The sequence below is a fragment of the Pleurodeles waltl genome, chromosome 2_1, assembly GCF_031143425.1.
Source record: "Pleurodeles waltl isolate 20211129_DDA chromosome 2_1, aPleWal1.hap1.20221129, whole genome shotgun sequence".
Lineage (NCBI taxonomy): Eukaryota > Metazoa > Chordata > Amphibia > Caudata > Salamandridae > Pleurodeles > Pleurodeles waltl.
The window spans coordinates 18917258-18936161 of record NC_090438.1 but is presented as its reverse complement, the minus strand read 5'-3'; the positions used below and the strand labels follow the sequence as shown (position 1 = coordinate 18936161).

Here is an 18904-nt window from a genome sequence, read left to right as displayed (position 1 = left end):
TTCTCTGCAACAGTATGGAAAGTGTTGGACTTCAATCTGATACAATGTACTATTCCCTCCTCATTCTCTGTAACAGCTGAGAAAGCTTTGGACTTTGGATGGATACATTTTACTATACCCACTCCACTGGCTGCCTATATTAGGAAATTTTAATGAAGGTTTTTTTTTTACTATATCAGCTTGCCGGCGTTTCGACTTTGTAATCTTATTGTATTTTTATTTTTAATTGCATTCTATTTATCGGGTGTAATGAGTTTTTTCTTTTATTTTGAATGATGATTAAATTATTTATTTAGATCAATCAATAAACTTTGGTCTATTCCGACTTTAGTCTCTGCAATAGTGGGAAAAGTGATGGACTTGAGACGGGTAAAATGTATTATTATTATTACTTATTATCATTACTCCTGTCTGTGTAGCAGTACAGAAACTGTGGGGGGTGCACACTTCAGAGGTATAAAATAGATTTTTCCCACTCCAGTCTCTGCAACAGCAGTAAAAGTGCTGGGAATCAGAGAGCTTTAAACTTACTATTCCCCGCCTGTGCAACAGTTAAAATTACTCTTCCCATTTCCACAGGGAAAGTGTTGGACTTCATAGTGGGTCAAATTTCCTATTTCAATTTCAGACCAGGCAAACAGTAGCGAATGTTGCTGGACTACAGAGGTAAACTGTAACACTTCAAACACATTATATATTGGTATAACCTATAAAATGCTTAATATAAACATTATTGCTTAAAATAATATATCTGAAATTAATATTCTCACTCTAGTCTGTTGAGGAGTAGCAAAGCGTTGGCCTTCAGAGGAGTAAAATTTACTATTAGCAATGCAGTGTGTGGATCTGTAGGGAAAGTGTCAGAATTCACAGATGTGAAATTTACTAGCCCGCACCAGTCTCTACAACAGCAGAGAAAGCGTTAGACTTCAGAAAGGTTAAAAGTACTATTCCCACTCAAATCTCTAGAACAACAGCAGGGACAGAGTTGGACATTGCAGGAGGAAAACTTGCTATTCCCACACCAGTCTGTTCAACAACAGGGAAAGTGTTGGACTTTTTTGGGATAAAATATAGTATACCCAATCCAGTATCTGCCCTCGTTATGAACTACTGGACTTTGGAGGGGTTAAAATTATTATTTCCACTCCAGCCCGTGCAAAAGTAGGAAGAGCGTTGGAGTTCAGGGGGATAACATTTACTATGCCCACCCTATTCTGTGCAACAGTAGGGAAAGCGCTGGAAAACTAATTGCTTACAAATACTATTCCCACTCCAGTCACTGCAATAGTAGAGAAAGTGTTGGATTGCAGAAAGGTAAAATTTACAATTCCAACATCAATCTGTGCAACTGCAGAGAAAGCAACGGGCTTCAGGGTGAACATGTTACTATTTCCACTCCAGTCTCTGCGACAGTACAGAAAGCGTGGGCTTCAGAGGATAAAAATGTATTTTTCTCACTCCAAATTCTGCAACTGTAGTGAAAGTGTTGGACTTTAGAGGGGTTAAAATTACTATTCCAAATACAATCGGTGCGACTGTAGAGAAATTGTTTGACTTAGGAGGAGTAAAATGTGATCTCTGCAACAGCTGGGAAAGTATTTGACTTTGTAGTATTAAAATATTAAATTCCCACTGCAGTCTGTGCAGCAGTAGGGCAAGTCCTGGACTTTTGAGGGATTATCCTCACTTCATTCCATGCCACAGTAGGTAAACTACATTACTTCAAACACATTACGTTTTCTGCATAATCATATGAATTTTGAAAAAATATAAAACTTCTAATATAACTATAATTGCTTAGCATAATATATATAAAACTACTATTTGCAGTCCAGTCTGTGCAAAAGTAGGCACTCCTCACCTGCAGTTTAAACAAAAGTAGAGAAAGCGTTAGACTTTGTAGGGGTACAATTTCCTATTCTCACTCCATTCTGTGCAACAGAGGGAAAGAGCTTGACTTTGCTGGGCTTAAAATCATTATTCCCATTCCAGTTTGTGCAAAAATAGGGAATACTTTGCACTTTAGAAGGGTAAAATTAACTATTCCTACTCCAGTTAAATAGTAGGTAAACTACTTCACTTCAAACACATTACTCTTAATATAAACATCATTGTTAAACATAATAATTACTATTCCCACTCCAGTGTGTACAACAATAGGGAGAGAGTTGGCCTTCAGAGGGGATGAAAAATACAATTCCAACTTTAGTCTGTGTAACAGTTGAGAAAGTGCTGGACTTTGAAGGGGTAAAAGTTATCATTCCCACTCCAGTATGCGCAAATGTAGGGAAAGCATTGTATTTTAAAGTTCTGAGTTTTCCCTGACTCCTACTGCAACCTATAGAGTCCCCACGGGCCCTGTGAGGTGCTAGAAAATGTTTACTTTATTTCTTTCATGTTTCATCTGCCTCCCATACAATTGCCATTGGCCTCGATGGAGCACCGGCAATTTTTTAAGAGGCTCAGAGGATCACATGTGCATCAAACCTAAGTGACCACCCTCATGGGGAGCAGTGAGTCTGAACTGGAATTGTCCCAGCTACAAACCAGCTCATCACAGGAAAGTCGACAACATGAGCTGCGGTCAGCAGCAGACCATCCAGGCGTTTCCCTTAACAATCACTCAAAGAGATCTGATTGATTCCAGGAGTTCTTATAATCCCTCTCTATGAGAATATTCCTTCAATTCCCTTGTCTGTGGATAACTCACTAGGTTGGAGTACAGCAACCCTCTCCCCCAGAAAGTCAAATAGATAGATATTCAACAATAATTTTTTACAAGATGTTCTGTCATGGGTTTTTAGTTAGTTAGTTAGTTAGAACCCACAGGTTATTGCTTTGAAGGAGGTGTAATACTGATCCAATGAGATGGTTTGGGAGTATCCTACCGGAGAAGAGCCGACCCATCTGTGTGACATGCCCCGAAAACCATCAACGTCAAGTCCGCCCAGTAAAATATTGTGAGAAACTGAGTCAGAAAACATTGTCTCCCGCAATGGAAATATTTAATTTTTAAGTGAAGATCACAGAACATGAATTCAGAACATTAACACTGAAGACATTTAAGTGTATAATGTCTACAGCATGACATTCACTGAGGGCAGCACAGTGCTCAGTTCCATCATAGGAGCTCTGCAAATCAGGAGGAGGCTGGTAATTAACACATGGGGGCAGCAAATGCATTAGAGAACACAGCACTGAAGATTGAACCAATGTGAAAAATGCTCAATTAGATTTTTTTAAATTAACTGAATTTCTTCAGCTGGGAAATATAATTACATTCCAGACACATTCAGCAGCTGTATGAAACCTGAGCCTAAAAGCTGAAATCTACAGGACCTTGAGGGAGAGAAATGGAGAAACTAAAGCAGAAACTAGAGATAAGACAATGTGGTACTGTCAAAAACAAATTCTTTCCTAAAGCAGAAAGAGCAGACACTGAAAGCACGTGGTAACCACGGGTGGAAACAGAGGAAATGTGATTCAAGTCAAAGGAGACCTGCCTGTTCCCTCTAGGGTTCACAGCTCAATCAATTCCTATTCATCAGAGCTTCAGACATCTCTTTTTTTGAGGGCGACAGTAAGTAGAAAGCTGTGATAATCTCCCATCTCATACCTACAGCGAACTGCTCTGGGTAACACATGTAGCTCCTTAATTTCATAACCAGCATCACAAAGTGCTTTCTTCACAAATTCTGCTTCCATGGACAGATGATTCCACTTGAAGTCCCCAACCATGTAAAACGTTTCTCCCAGGCATGCTATCATTAACAGATGTCCTCCCTTTTTTAACAGAAAGGAGGCATGCTTCAGGGCGCGGCAGAACCCCTCTTCGTCTGTTGTGTGACACTCCAAGCAATGTATCAAGAACAGGCAGTCAGCCGGGGGCAGCACTGTCGGGTGGAAGGGGTTAGTGTTGTTGACGTCATATTTAAGGCCTGGTTTCATTTTCATTCTTAACATGTTCTGCTTCTCAGTCCAGCACTCCCTAAAGAGAAAGATATACACACTAATCATTTCATGTTGAATTGTTGACTACCATATCAGTTTTTCATTGTTTTGTTGTATAAAGTTCAAAACCCGGTTTACAGACATACAATTAGGTGTTTTAGTCAAAAGGAGTCCTCCCTTTGTAAAGCCTCACAAAGGAGGGACCATTTCTTCCGCCCAACAAGTACTACTCCTTCCGGGGCAGACCACACCACAGAGAATACATCATAGCTTCCGCTCCCAGACACTGACCTGCAACCTTTAATTTAAAAGCAGCCGGTAAGGCAGACCTGCCTCTAAAATGACCCTGGACACCTCAGCAGTGCCCCTATGGGTGCACCTCCTATGCTGGAGTGCCTAAACCTACATGCCCTACCACATACTAGGGACTTAGAGGTAGGTAGACATAGCCAATTATAATTAGCATCATTTGCATACACATTTCACACAGAGCACAGGCCCTAGGACTGGTTAGCAGTACACAGGGCACCATCTGAGTCAGGATAACACCACCAAAAAGTGAAAAATGGAGGCAAAAAGTTAGGGGAACTATGCAATCAGCCCTGTTTTCTTACATAAGCGATGGGCAGGCTGTGTAAAATAGGCCCAATTCAGGATATTAATCAGATGTATGTAAAGCAGAGCCTGGAGATATGTTTTGGGATATTCACATGTCTTAGTCCGTTCTGCATCATGTACTGACCGGGATAAGTTTCCAGCATAGGAGATTGAATATTAGCCCTGGAGGTATATTCCTGCTGCAAAAAGGCTCTGTAGAATCATGATTTCAATGTGCCACTTGTACTCATTATTGAGATTGTCTAATACACTTAGGCCCATATTTATACTCTGTTTCTGCCGGATGTGTGTCATTTATTTTGGCGCAAATTCGGCTCAAACTTAACTCCACATTTATACTTTGGCGCTAGATCCGTCTAGCGCCAAAGTTACGGAGTTTGAGTCATTTTTTGTACGTGAAAACCTACCTTGTGCTAATGACAGTGCTGATTTCCATCAAAAAGTATAAATATGGGCCTTTGTGTGGGGAGTGTGCTGTGTGAAGAGTGTAGAAGAGAGTTGTGAATGGTTGCTTGATGTGCTCGTAGGTGAGAAATTAAGTAGCGGGGAAGATTAGAGTCTTTCATAAGCTTTGGGAAATCTAACATCGCCATGTTATTAAATAGAAAACCTAGGGGCTTATTTACAAGCCCATTGCGCCACCTGTGAGTCCCTTATTCCCGTATAAAACGTGATGCGCCAGCAGTGCAAAGGGATTGAAAATAAGCCCCATAGTGTCAATAGCTGTCCATCCATCCATGGGTGCTGCTGTCCCACTCAGCAATTCTGTTTGAGTTGGAAGGCCTAATGTAGGAATGGCATAAGGGTAGGGTGTTACAGCTTTAGTGCTTTCACGTGTCCTGGCTAAGCAGGCCAGAGTTGAACAGAACAGCCCCATTTAATGTTCCAGAGTGAGAATTGGAGATTAAAGAGTTGTGACAAATTAGGTTGTTAGTTGAGTGAGATGTTAACCCCTGCTCAAGCAACAGCCACAAACCCTGTCATGGTGAACCACTAAAGACACTAAATTAGCCTGTGCTTAACCCTCTAGTTGTTTGGCACAAAAGAAAAACATTCTGAGATGGTAAAGTTCAGTGGGGCAAGGCTGCAGGCAGTGTCTGAGGAGGGAGCAGGGAGACCGGTTGCCCAGACCCCAGGAGGGCAGAAACCTGTCTGAGGGTTGGCAGCAGCGGTAGCTGCAGAGAAAACCCCAGAGAGCTGGTTTGGCAGTACCCGGGGTCCATAGGATTGGCACCCCAATACCAGATTTGGCTTGGGAGGACAATTCCATGATCCTAGACATGTTACATTGCCATGTCCGGAGTTACCATTGTGAAGCTGCATATAGGTATTGACATATATGTAGTTCACGCGTGTAATGGTGTCCCCGCACTCACAAAGAAATTGACCTGGACAATTTGGGGCACCTTGGTTAGTGACAGGGTGCCCTCACACTTAGTAACTTTGCATCTAACCTTCACTAAGTGAGGGTTAGACATATAGGTGACTTATAAGTTACTTAAGTGCAGTGTAAAATGGCTGTGAAATAACATGGACATTATTTCACTCAGGCTGCAGTGGCAGTCGTGTGTAAGAATTGTCTGAGCTCCCCATGGGTGGCAAAAGAAATGCTGCAGCCCATAGGGATCTCCTGGAACCCCAATATCCTGGGTACCTAGGTACCATATACCAGGGAATTATAAGGGTGTTCCAGTATGCCAATCAGAATTGGTAAAATTAGTCACTAGCCTGCAGTGTCAATTTTAAAAGCAGAAAGAGCATAAACACTGAGGTTCTGGTGAGTAGAGCCTTAGTGATACAGTTAGGCACCACACAGGGAACACATGCAGGGCATACGTTATGAGCACTGGGGTCCTGCCTGGCAGGATCCCAGTGACACAGGCAAAAACAAACATACACACTAGTAAAAATGGGTGTAACATGCCAGGCAAGATGGTACCTTCCTACACTATGGCTCAAGGCACACTGCAGGAAGCAAAACGGTCTTTCTAGGCACAGCATACAAGTCTTTTGGTGTACACAAATGCTGTCCTCTGTGACCCCTTCCGAAGGTCCAGAAAGTCAACTCAAGCCTGGTGCCTTGTTTGAAGTAGGAGAAGTTTCTAGAGAATTTCCTTTGAAGTGCTTGGATTTTCATGTCTTCCCTGCCATGGCTTCAATCTAGCTGCACAAACAATGCAGGGGTGACAAGTCCTATGTATGAAGACAGGGCCCAGCCTATTCAGTTGCAAGTGAGGCTATGCCCAGCTCTACCCCCTCCTGCAAGTTGATGAGCCATTCAGACATACCTAATCTCTCTATTTTGTGGCTGTCTGGGAGGAATAAACCAAATTCAGCTGCCAACCATACCCAGACAAGTGACCAAGTAACAGGCTGAAGGCACCAAATAGTTAAACCAGGAAAATGCCAACTTTCTAAAAGTGGGATTTTCAAAATTGTATATTAGAATCCAACTTTACCATTAATGAGAACTTTTAATTACAATTTTCCAGACATCAGACATGACATATTTACATATTCCCAATCAAAAGATAGCAATTATTAAATATAGTAAGGAAAACAAAATGTTATTCTATTGGAGAGGTAGGCATCAAAATAGTGAAAAATGAATTTAGGAATTTTTCACTAGCAGGACATTTAACCCAAAAGTACATGTCCAACCTTTTAATTACCATGCACCCTGCACGGCCTAACTTAGGTTTGACCTATAGGCAATAAAAGGGGAGTTTAAGGCGTGGCAAGGAGGTTATATTGTCAAATTGAATCAGCAGTTTAAAACTACATTCAAGCTGCAGCGGCAGACCAGGGACATGTTTTAAAGGTCTGCAGGCCCACTAGTGGCATGTGTCTTAAATGCGCTGGATATATGGTATACCACTTTAGTAAGGACTTGTAAATAAATTAAATATACCAATCAGGTGTAAGCCAGATTAACCATGTTTAAGCACTAATTGGCAGTGGTAAAGTGCACCAACAAAAACAAATTCAGAAAACATAGGAAAGTTAAGACAAAAAGTTTGTGGGTGTCCCTGGAGAGCGGGCCAAACCCCACAGGAGTAGTACAGCAGTTCCTCCTCAAAGGTAGCACTACCATCTTTACCAATGCTGGGTGTCCCATCACTGACAGAGGGAGGGCTGCGTAAAACATAACTTGAGTCCAGGGAGCTTGGCTGATCTACCCAGATTCCTGTCCTGCACGTTGTCATCAGTGAATACTAATACCTGTGTGTCAGAATGTGACAGATTCACGTTGCAGCCGAGGGGCCAGAAGCACATGCTATGGAAACTCTAAACTCTCCCGTAGAGGAAACATACAAGATTCAACCCTGGTCACTCCAAAGCCTGAGATCACTGCACAATCTTCAAGTAATTGTGCAATGGAAGATAAATCGGTGCTGATGTCTTGAATATACAAAAGTATGTTATCCGCATACAGAGATGTAGCGTGGGTGGTGCCATGAAGTGTATGCCCAAGTGTAGTCCAAATAGGCACAGGTATATCACTAAGGTATTCAACACTATGGTGAATATTGGGGGCAAAAGGGGGAGCCTTGTCTTTACCCCTTCCTATGATCATGGAGGCTGAGATATATTTCACTTGTATATACCAAGATCAGAGGTGTGTCTGAGCACTCATCTGACTCTCATGTTTCCTTTTTCCACTGTGTGTCGTATGCTATATGCTGCTCGTTGGAGCTGGTTGTCGGAACTGAGCTGAGGAGGAGGCAAGGAAGCAGAGGACCGAGATAATGAGCTGAAGTGCCAGGAGTGCTGGTGTCACTGTGCTGGTGTGCTTGTGCCCCTTCGCAGGTGCTCAAGCTGCTGGGATCCACATCACATCCCCCATATGGCAGTGTGGATTGTGAATGAAAGTGGCCCTGGTACAGTCTGTAAACCGCTTGGCAGCTGGAGCTGTTTAAGCCTCACGCTTGCCTACTCTTGGCTCCTTGGCACCTACAAACCTGCTGTGAAGACCACTGTGTAGACCCTCCCAGCATCAGAGCACTGTAAGCTGCTTACGTAGCCGCCTGGGATCGAATCACAGAAGAGGAGCAAAGTAGTTGAGGACTGAGGCCAGGAGGTGCTGGAGGTGCAATCAGGTGGTAGCTCAGCCATAGTGCCTGGCGTCCTGTGTTCTTGTGCCATTTCTCACTCACCAAATCTGCCGTGACTCATGTTGGGTGTGCACTACACAGCAGCGTGGCCTGTGGAAGAAGGCAGCACCGGTGCAGGCTTCTTAACTGTTGCTCCTGCTGTTCCCAGCCTCTAGCCCTTTGGCCTCTACAAACCTGCAGCATAAACCCCTCAAGCCCATCAAGTCTCAAATGACATTACACAGCATTACACGGTGCACTACATGACACTGAAACATCACTTGAACAGCATAAAACATCCTCACTGTGCCCAGAGCCTCCCTACCACACGAGAGAGGGCACTGGCAAGGAACCTGACATAAAATGTAAGAAGGCAGTTGAGTTGACAGCTCAGATGAGAGCAGCAGCATACCTGAAAACTAAATTCATAGATTGGTAACAGCAGCGAAAGCTGGTAAAATCCTTATAGGTTGTGGTAGGCCTTTGGTTCACAGGAGCTAGGACCTCAGCAGCGGGAAGCAATGGTAGCAAGCACTAGGCCACCAGCCCTGCGCTATGCAGGGAGGTGGTCTGTCTTAGGCCTGTGCAGCATGTGCACATCATACTGTTTGACCTTCACCTGCACCACCAAATACAACCAAAATCCTGTGCCTTATAAGTCACCCTGCTCACCACATTCATAATGTCCAGGGTCCTGTATGCCTGGCTAGTAGAGACTCATCAGCGGACAACAACTTGAAAGCTCCTCTTTCCACTCAAGGAGCCTGAGGTGTAAAGGTGGGTAGGACCATTTGGCAAACTAATTCAAGCAAGCTACATCCCAGAGCTAAACCCCTTAGGTGTGTTTTCATTCACCGGGGATCCACTGGACTCTGCACTGTGTACTACTTTTTAGTGCACCATATAGAGAACCAGCTTTGTACACACTCATACAGGGATTTGCGATCGTCCTTGCAATTCAGGGATACAGTAGAAAGAGCTCTGTAAATACTCTAGAGAAAAGGTATCTGGCAGCAGTGGGTTTCACATCTAGCACATTCATCTCTCTTCCCACCTGACCTTGTTCCTTCACCTTTACTGTTGTTCTGTTACTCTGTTCCCCTCAGTCCCTGTTGTTATGTTCCTCCCAATGACTGTCATCCAGTCTCATCAAACTCCAGGCACAAATCAAAGCAAGACTGGAAGAAAGTACCATCAGTGTCAATGGGTAAAACTTAATGGGAGGGCCTGAGGGGAAGCAGGGATTTTTAAAAACAGTAAAGGTGAGGGAATGAGATTGGTGCAAACTGATATGAAAACTAGAGAGATGTGTAACAACAATTGGTGCCAAACACCTTGGGGCATATTTACAAGGAGCTTGCACCACCATTGCATCATTTGTTTGATGCAGCGGTGGTGCATTCTCTGCTTCTTCTTACCTCACATTCTCAGAACAATTAATTGGCCCCAATGCATCAGTTTATGATGGCCTGCATCAACGTATAACTGTGTTGGAACCTGCTGCACCATGCAGTTTATAATGTGAGCAGGGTAGGCGTTCCGTTGTAAAAACTCACTTAGGAGTGATGCAGTGATATTTGTACGTTTTCCAATGTGTGCCGCTTTTTTGAGATGCATCACTTTTAGCCTGGAATGCGTCACAATTTGTACACCTCCTTAAACCAGCCATAGGAAATGATGCAATGCCTTTTTAATAGGAATCTGACCAGTTACTTATACAATCACATCCCCTCAACCGGTAGAAGGCCTGTAATAATCATGTTGTAGAACCCCTTGACCAACCTGGGACCATTGCACCAGACCAGGATTGTCACATCTCCATATAGGAATGGGCCCCCAAGTCCAGCCAAGTTTATACCACAGCACAACAGGTATGCACAAACAAAAGGTAGGGAACACATTATTTGGCACTTTACACAACACTACATACTTGCATCTACTCACATGGCAGATTCAATGAATATGTCACACATGCTGTACATCCAGGACCAATAAAAGATAGAGTAAACGGTGAGTTCTTCACCATTTTGTACTCTATTACATTGGTCCCCACACATAGGCTACTTGCATCAGTCAGAACTGATGCATCGCCTATGTGTTTTTGACACATTGCTGAAGTTGCTCTAGTTCTAAGCTCAACTTCAGCAATAAGTCACTTTCTGGCAGGATGTGTTGCAGTATCTTTCCCTTGGATGCAGCAGTATTTCTGACCAATCCTGGGACCCTATACAATGCAGTGCCAGTGATTTTGATGCATCACTGCTGCAATGCGGCAATACTTGTAAATTAAGTCCCCTCTCCTTTGTCCTCTGGGTCATTATAGAGCTCCACTTTTGGTCACCCAGAGGTATCAGCAAGGACGATGGGCCCTCTATTGCCTGGGACAGCATGTAGTTAGGAAAGCTCAGGAAGTCCTTGACCTGCATGAGCTTAGTTTCTACTACCAGTTTTCCATCTTCTCCATGCTTGCTGAGCATTGTTTTGCAGATTGAACACTGTGTGTGGGGGTGAGGAAGTTGAAGAGATGAAAGGTGGTATACAAAGAAGGAGAGGCTGAAAATACAGTGATACACAGGTCGGAGATGAAGTCTGAGAAATGCAAATGGAGGACCAGCATATAGAGATGTGTGAAGGAAAAGAGTCTATGTGACAAACGCAGAGAGAGATTGCAGTAGACACTGATGTGTACAGATGTTTCTGAGTTATTATTCCTTTATCTGATAATGAATACAAACTTTAGCTAACAATCAATGGTAAGGCCAATAGTTCTACCTTGTTTTACCTGCATTGTTGTTGCTGTGTGATGTATTTGGATGCACTTACAGCAAACCACAGATGGAAGTACCCAAATACTGGTCAGGTGGCATACTGTATCAAACACAGGATTCTAGTTCAAATTTTAGGACTTTCCCTTATTTAAGAATTATTATTATGCTCCTTCGGCCAACTTTTTATCTAACCTTAAACACTTTCTGCAATACTCCTGCTATTCTGTATGTACACTGACCTGGTCTTCCATTGCATCCTGTTCTGCATCTCTTCAAACCAGTGCTAATGCACCCTCTCAAGGTTTACAAATTATTCTGCTATGTCTGTGTTAAAACACGAAAAAAGCTCCACTTGCCTGACTTTACGGTTTTAAACTAATTCCAGTACTGGTTTTCATTCTGATCTGCCAATGTAAGCCATTATCCTTGGAAATATCCATAAACTCCTTTATCCACAGCTAGACCTACCTACTGCTGTGGGAACACACCTATAAAATGAGCTGTTGAGCTCCAAGTAACAGCATTGTGCTAAAATGAGAGAGAAGAAATGTGCAGTTTCTACTAAGGTATTTATTCACAAACAATGGTGCCTTGTACTGCAACATGTAATGACTGAAATACATGCATAGGAATTCAATCAGACTTTTAGTTGTATAGGCGCGCATATGTATTTATTCTCTAAAAATACTTCCTACATCAGATATGAAAAAAGAAAACAATCAATGCCCTCAATTAAATGATTTAAATTTACAACTTCAACAGAAAAGCATGCATGCTTGCAGCGAAGATGTTAAGGCTTAGACAATTGTCACAATAAAACAAAATGATAGAAGACACAATTACCATAGTCCCAATATTTGAATATCCATGAAAAAATGTTGTAGGATGCTTGCCTGGTTTGTAGTGGGTACCTATGGCACTTACACCTTACACCAGGTCCAGTTATCCCTCATTGGAGCAATGTAGGCAGTGTCTAGAAGCCAGGCTCTCTAGAGGTAGCTGTAGCTGAGCAGCCAAGGCTTGTCTAGGAGACATGCAAAGCTCATGCAATGCCACTGTAGTCACACAGTACTCATACACATGAAAGAAAAATACCATAGACACTATACTCCCTTAGGAGGTAAATATTACACACATTATATACACTAGTATGCAGAAATGTGCATCAAAACAGTTAGAAAACCGTGCAATTAGTGAGAATCACAATAGGTTGTAATGGGCCTAGGGGGAACACAAACCATATACTAAAATAGTGGAATGCGAAAGTCAGTTTCCCACCTAGGCAAGTTTAGTGTGTAGAGGGTCGCTGGGAGTACTAGAAAACACCAAAGGTAAGTACTAGGACCCAGCCCAGAGCCCAGGAAAGTAGGAGTAAAACACAGTAACTTTCCCACCGCACACAGAAACATGAGAAAGAAGATTATGCCAAAACCAGAAGAGACAGCAAGACACCAAGAATGTATTTCTGGACCTGAAGACTTGTGGAAGAAGAGGACTAAGTCCAAAAAGCTCAGAAGAGTCCAGGGAGAACAGGAGCCCCTGCTAACCCGGATGAAGGTGCAAAAGTAGAACCACCGGTCAGTACTGCACCCAAGAAGACAGATGCGGTTTCCTGGTTGGTGCAGGTGATGTCCCACGCCAGATGGAGGTGAAGACTGGTTTGCATCGCTGGAGTCCGCCAATGAGCCTTGGCACACACAAAGCTTGCGGTTAGCAGAAAATGGCGCTGCCCAGGACAAGAAAGGACCAGGTGGACTCCACCCCAGAGTGGAAGTCAGAGGGGGCTCTCAGCAACTAAGAGAGCTCACAGAAGACCAAGCAGCATGCACAGGAGTCCCACAGCACAGGGACAAAGGAAGTGCAAAAGGAGGCCCATGCAACACTATGACAAAGGCTCCCACACCGCCGGAGAACCACTCAGGAAGATGTGCGGTGCAGGATATAGTGGTGGGGGGCGGAGCTGCACAGTGCACCAAGAACTTCATGGAAGGATGACAACAAGCCTTGGCAACTGAAAAACATGCGGTGCAATATCTTGCCGGCGGAGGCAAGTTATTACCTTCCCCAAAGTTGGACAGTAGGACGTCAGGACGTCGGGACCACTTCAGTCAGCAACCTGTGATGCAGGATCCATGCAACTCGTCAGTAGAGGGGACCCACTCCAACAGACGTCGATACAGTGAGGTGCCTGCTGAAGCAGTGGAGTGACTCCTTCACTCCAAGGGAGAATCCTTCACTTTTCTCGTGCAGGATGTCCTCTGAGGATGCCCGACTTAGAAACAGTTACAGTTGCTGGCAGGAGCTGAAGTTACAATGTTGCAGAAGCCTTCTTTTCTTCTTTGTTGAGGTTTGAAGAGTTCCTGGAGGGTCCAGAGGCAGATTCTTCGGTGAGAAGGTGAAAAAGAGGATTCAGAGGATTCCTGCTGGAGTCTTGCAATCGGAATCTGAAGAACCACCCAAGAGAGAGACCCTAAATTGCCATGAAAGGGGGATTGGTCAGCTAAACAGCTATCAGGGGAGGGCTCTGGCATCACCTGCTGGCACTGGCCACTCAGGTGCTCCCAGCCAACTTGCAATCCAGAATGGCAAAACCCAGGGACCCTCTGAAGGAGCTTTGAGCACCCCTTCTGGGGTGGTGATTGACAGGGGAGTGGTCACTCCTCTTTCCTCTGTCCAGTATCGTGCCAGAGCAGGGACTGGGCATCCCTTAACTGGTGTAGACTGGATTATGCAAGGAGGGCACCAAATGTGCCCTGCAAAGCATTTCCAGTGGCTTGGGCAGGCTACCCCTCCCAAGCCTGTAACACCTATTTCCAAAAGGAGGGCAAAAGCCTGTCTGAGAGGTGGCAGCAGCTGCGGCTGCCTGGAAAACTTCAGAAGGCTGTAATGGCAATACTGGGGGTCCTCTAAGGAGCCCCCAGAGTGCTTGGAATCATACAACCAATGCTTGCAAAAGCCTTGGGGTATGATTCCAACATGTTTGATAGAAAACATGCCTATGTTCAGAGTTACCACTATGTAGCTGGACACAGGTAGTGACCTACGTCCAGTACACACATAAAATGGTGTTCCCGCACTCACGAAGTCTGGGAAAATTGTATTGGAGGTTGTGGAGGCACCTCTGCTAGAGCAGGGTTGCCCTCACTCACAGGTACTCTGCACCCTGCCGCTGCTATAGGGGTGACTTATAGTGGCCTGTTGTAGTGTAAACAACAGTGAAAGGGTGCATGCACCTTTTCACAAAGGCTGCAATGGTAGTCTTGCAGAAGCCTTTGCATGGGCTCCTTATGGGTGGCAAAAGATATGCTGCAGCCCATAGGGACCCCCTTGAACCCCATTGCCCTGGGTACCTAACTACCATACATTAGGGACTTATCAGGGGCAGCAGTATGCCAATCGTGGGTGAAATACTGAGTTGTCTGCATGCAATAAACATAATTTAAGGGACAGAGCATAACTACTGGGGTCCTGATTAGCAGGATTCCAGTGAACACAGTCAAACACACTGACAAACAGGCCAAAAGTGAGGGTAACCAAACTAGAAAGAGGCTTCTTTCCTACAGATGTGCGTTGTGGTATGGTAAAAGTACTTTTGTTTGTCTGAACAACCAAATTACTCAGGCTTACACATGTGACAGAAAGTACTTTCGTTTGTCCGAACAACCAAAATACTCAGGCTTACACATGTGACAGAATCAAACCAAATAATTAAAGGCACAGTACCAATGATCATAAACGCCTCAATTTTTATTTATTTATTGTAGAGTCATGGTAGTTTACTCCACTGTGTTTCGATCCTAGGAGAATTGCAGCATCATCATCAGGACAGAGAATGATGCCTGAGAGCAAAGTGACCCACACAAGCTCATAAACGCTGGGGATGAAAGAAATAGAAAAATCAAAAGAGAAAAAGGAGAAAAGGAAAGAAGAAAAATAGAAGAAAAAAATGATGTTCCTCCAGGTGAAATACGACAAATTCAATAAATAACATTCATGATTACAAAATGGAGAAGACATACCCTTACCTCACTGACATTTACTCCAACAAGTTGAATAACAATTCAAACTCAGCATGCCGCTGGGGTGGGCATAACAAACAAAATGCCATAGTGAATTTTTCAGACATATCAGCTGATTCCTCTGATGATTCAGACTCAGGTGAAGGCCCAAGCACTTCCACCAATATAGCTTCTCAGACTTTCTTAGGAAGTCGACAAGCCAGACTCCCCCCAGATAGGGACTGCGGAGGGGGCACCATTGGTTCAGCAGCCCAGGAGACCGACTGACACGCCAGAAGTATTACCAGGATGACATTGGTAGCATCCTTGAAAACGTCTACAGTGACCCTTAAGACTAACATTCCTGATGATTTGACTATCATTCTTTCATTTATCCAGACACCAACACTCTTCTACAGAGATTGCATCCCTGAGTAAGAGTCTTTCCTTTGTTCCCACTATCAACCCTAATTTGATGACATTACAAATAGAAATACTATGGTCCTTTAGTCTTAGCAACTTAGATGCAAACATTTGTGTTTTTCTGTTAAATTTGTAAGCCTAAGGGCCTGATTTAGAGTTTTGCAGATGGATTATCCATCACAAACATGACCGATATCCCCTCCACCGTATTACAATCTCCATAGGCTATAATGAGATCATGGCAGATGGGATATCCGTCTCATCTCTCAAACTCTAATTCAAGCCCTTAATCTTTTAATTGACTGCATTGATTGTTTTTCTTTTTCATGTCTGATGTGTTACTCCCGTACAATGGTTAGTATTTTTTGAGAATAAGTATATGCCTGTCTAATTCACAGGTCTGATTTAATTCCTATGCATATGTTTCTCTTTTTACATGTTGTAAGAGGTACCATTGTTTGTGAATAAATACCTATACAACTGGTCCCTCCTTAACTTTGGTATTTTTCCTTGTTTTCTAGAAACACATATCTGCTAAGATATGGCACATTTATTTTGTCTCCCTGTGCTGGAGGACTTGCGGCTACCTAGCGCCAATGCTGGCACCCTTAGGCCATGGTGAAAGAGTGTCTTTGTTACAAGCAAGATTGTTTTTTATGCAGGAATAAATAGACACCTTTCTCATAGTAGACATATTTCACAAGTCTTGGACACTAGATCACATGCTAATTCATGGTGTGACTCCCACCTACCCCCAGGTCATCTACCTCGGCATGCTGTTTGCACTGTGTGGGGCTGTATTTACTAGATAGTCCTAGGTGTATCATTGCTTGAAGCTGTTTCTAAGTAAAATCCCCACCCTGATAGATATAAAACAAAGACTCGTCTTTCCTAAATCTTCTATCTTTGTTTAGTTCTTAGAGGAGCTTTGTGCATGTGTGAGCTAAGAGTATCAATTGATGATGATGTTGTGTTCAAAGGCAGCATTTTGATTAAACATGTATAATCTTAGCTTCACAGCATAGTGAGCACCTAAATTGCTCTGGCCAGGTCCAACTCTATGAAGTCATAAAGTATCCAATCTAATGTAAAAATTGTCAGAGACAAGTACCAGGTGTGGCATGGTGATGGGTGAGTGGATGTTTATTTGGTAAATACAAATATACACCAAGAATGCTAATCTGTCTTAATGTAACATAGTGCAAAACGTGTTGAGTAAGAGTTACCAAAACAATATATTAAAATGTAGAACCATGTCCTGAGACCCAAGTGTTAAAAGCATATAAAGGTGGCAAAGTACAGAAAATAATACACAGGTTGTGTGAGATTTTCAAACCTGCCCTTGATGAATTGGCCAAGAGTAGAGGCAGAGAACTCTTGATTTGTGATCTGTTTGTGATATCTTGACTTGTGTACTTCAGTCTTGGAGACAATCAGTGTGAATGTGAGCAGTTATTTTGAATACACCAGTTACCTATTGCTTTGTTCCTTATAAGCAACCTTTGCGGCATAGCTGAAGTCAACAGCGTCAGGGGCATTTTTCCTCCATTTCTCTAACTCTGTGATGCATTTATCAGTTGAGCCGCCAACATAGATATCTCTGAAAGGTTCACAGGCTGGAAGAATGTAGGGAAAGTAAATCCCAATGGACATCTGAATCAACACTTCACCTTTGATATCACCTAGTAAGAGAAATACAATTATTGGTCAACTTGTGAAGAAAGTAATTTGAAACATATTTTGAGATCTCACTCATGTATTCTCTTTTCAGCTGTACATTACTCTCATGGCGTGCATTATTCCAAAACTTTGAGAAAAAACATCAAAATGTAATTGTAGATAAGGGTCTGGAAAAGAACTGAGCATTGGAAATGTATATCTATAGAAAATGCAGTAGACCTGACTATCAAATGAAAATGGAAATGCCACTGAAAACTAGTGAGTATATTGGGAGAGGTGTGTTTGAGATTTCTGGAAAATGTCATCTTGCCAAACCCAAATATTGTTTTAACGAAGCAAACGAAGCACATTTTATCCCAAAATATGTTGCAATAATAATACCTTTAAGGCCCCTAGAAGGTATTCCCAGGATATAGTTGTGGGGATTACAATTGATTTCCTATGGAATGGAGAAAAATACACAGGCCCAGAATACAGGGTTCAATTCTACTTGCTAAGCCTCAAAAGAAAACCGTAACTGTTGTATTCTCATGTTGGGGTAGCCTTAAGAGTAGAATATACTTGTGGAGTTCCATGTGTTCTGTGGAGCTCAAGGGAAAACAGTGAAGCTGTTATATTGTGAGGTTCCATTGTAGGTGACGTATCTTCTCATAATAAAGAATAACATATGCACTAATTTGTTGTGGATGGATTCCTTCACTGGTGATAAGTGGTTGAAAATCTGAACCCTGTCTACTGTCAAGACGTTGTGCAACCAAATATGCCAGAATCTACACAGTGGATTTAGAGGAGGCAGTTAATTGAAAGGGAAAGGTCTTTCTGTAAATGCGGGGTCAGCGACTGGGACGGAGCTGCAGTGAAGCTTATTGAGGACAAAACATAAATTGCCAAGACCTGCTCAAACCTGATCATTATGGATGTGACCTATTGGAATGTTTAGATTCAGCCCTCCTTGCACTTTCATTCTAGTGCTTATTAGATGTGTGCAATTATAAAAACATTGCTGAATTGAAACTGCAATAACTTTGCTAAAAAGGCAATGTTCTCATCCGAGAGCCTGAATCGTAAACAACAGTGCATGAAGCACATGGCCAATTATCTCTGCTGGACGTCTTTCCATGAGAGGATTATGGAACTTACACAGCAGAACGCCTTCTCACTAGGCAGCTTGATAGCTTATTATAATGAAACCAGAAGCCATACAGGCTGCAAACCAGCTGTGAAGAGGAGAAATACTACCTGGGAGGAGTCCAAAGCAAGAAAACAGACAAAGGACTACACTTTTGGCATTTATGCTTCAATAATAGAGAAAGGACTTAAAAAATCAGATTAGCAGCAATAGATAAGAGACTATGGGCCAGATGTAGCA

At 43.0% G+C, this 18904-nt stretch overlaps 1 protein-coding gene across 1 annotated transcript in view; it reads right to left on the bottom strand.

Moving 5' to 3' along the window:
* Nucleotides 1–2984: 2984 nt before the first annotated feature.
* Nucleotides 2985–18904, bottom strand: part of LOC138258044 (indolethylamine N-methyltransferase-like) — a 29437-nt gene continuing 13517 nt past the window's right edge. Inside the window, exons 2-3 of the mRNA XM_069205913.1 lie at nucleotides 17330–17537; nucleotides 2985–3991 (exon numbers count right to left, since the gene is read on the bottom strand). Of these exons, the coding sequence (XP_069062014.1) occupies nucleotides 3556–3991; nucleotides 17330–17537 (644 nt within the window). The 3' untranslated portion in view covers nucleotides 2985–3555. The remainder of the gene's footprint in view (nucleotides 3992–17329; nucleotides 17538–18904) is intronic.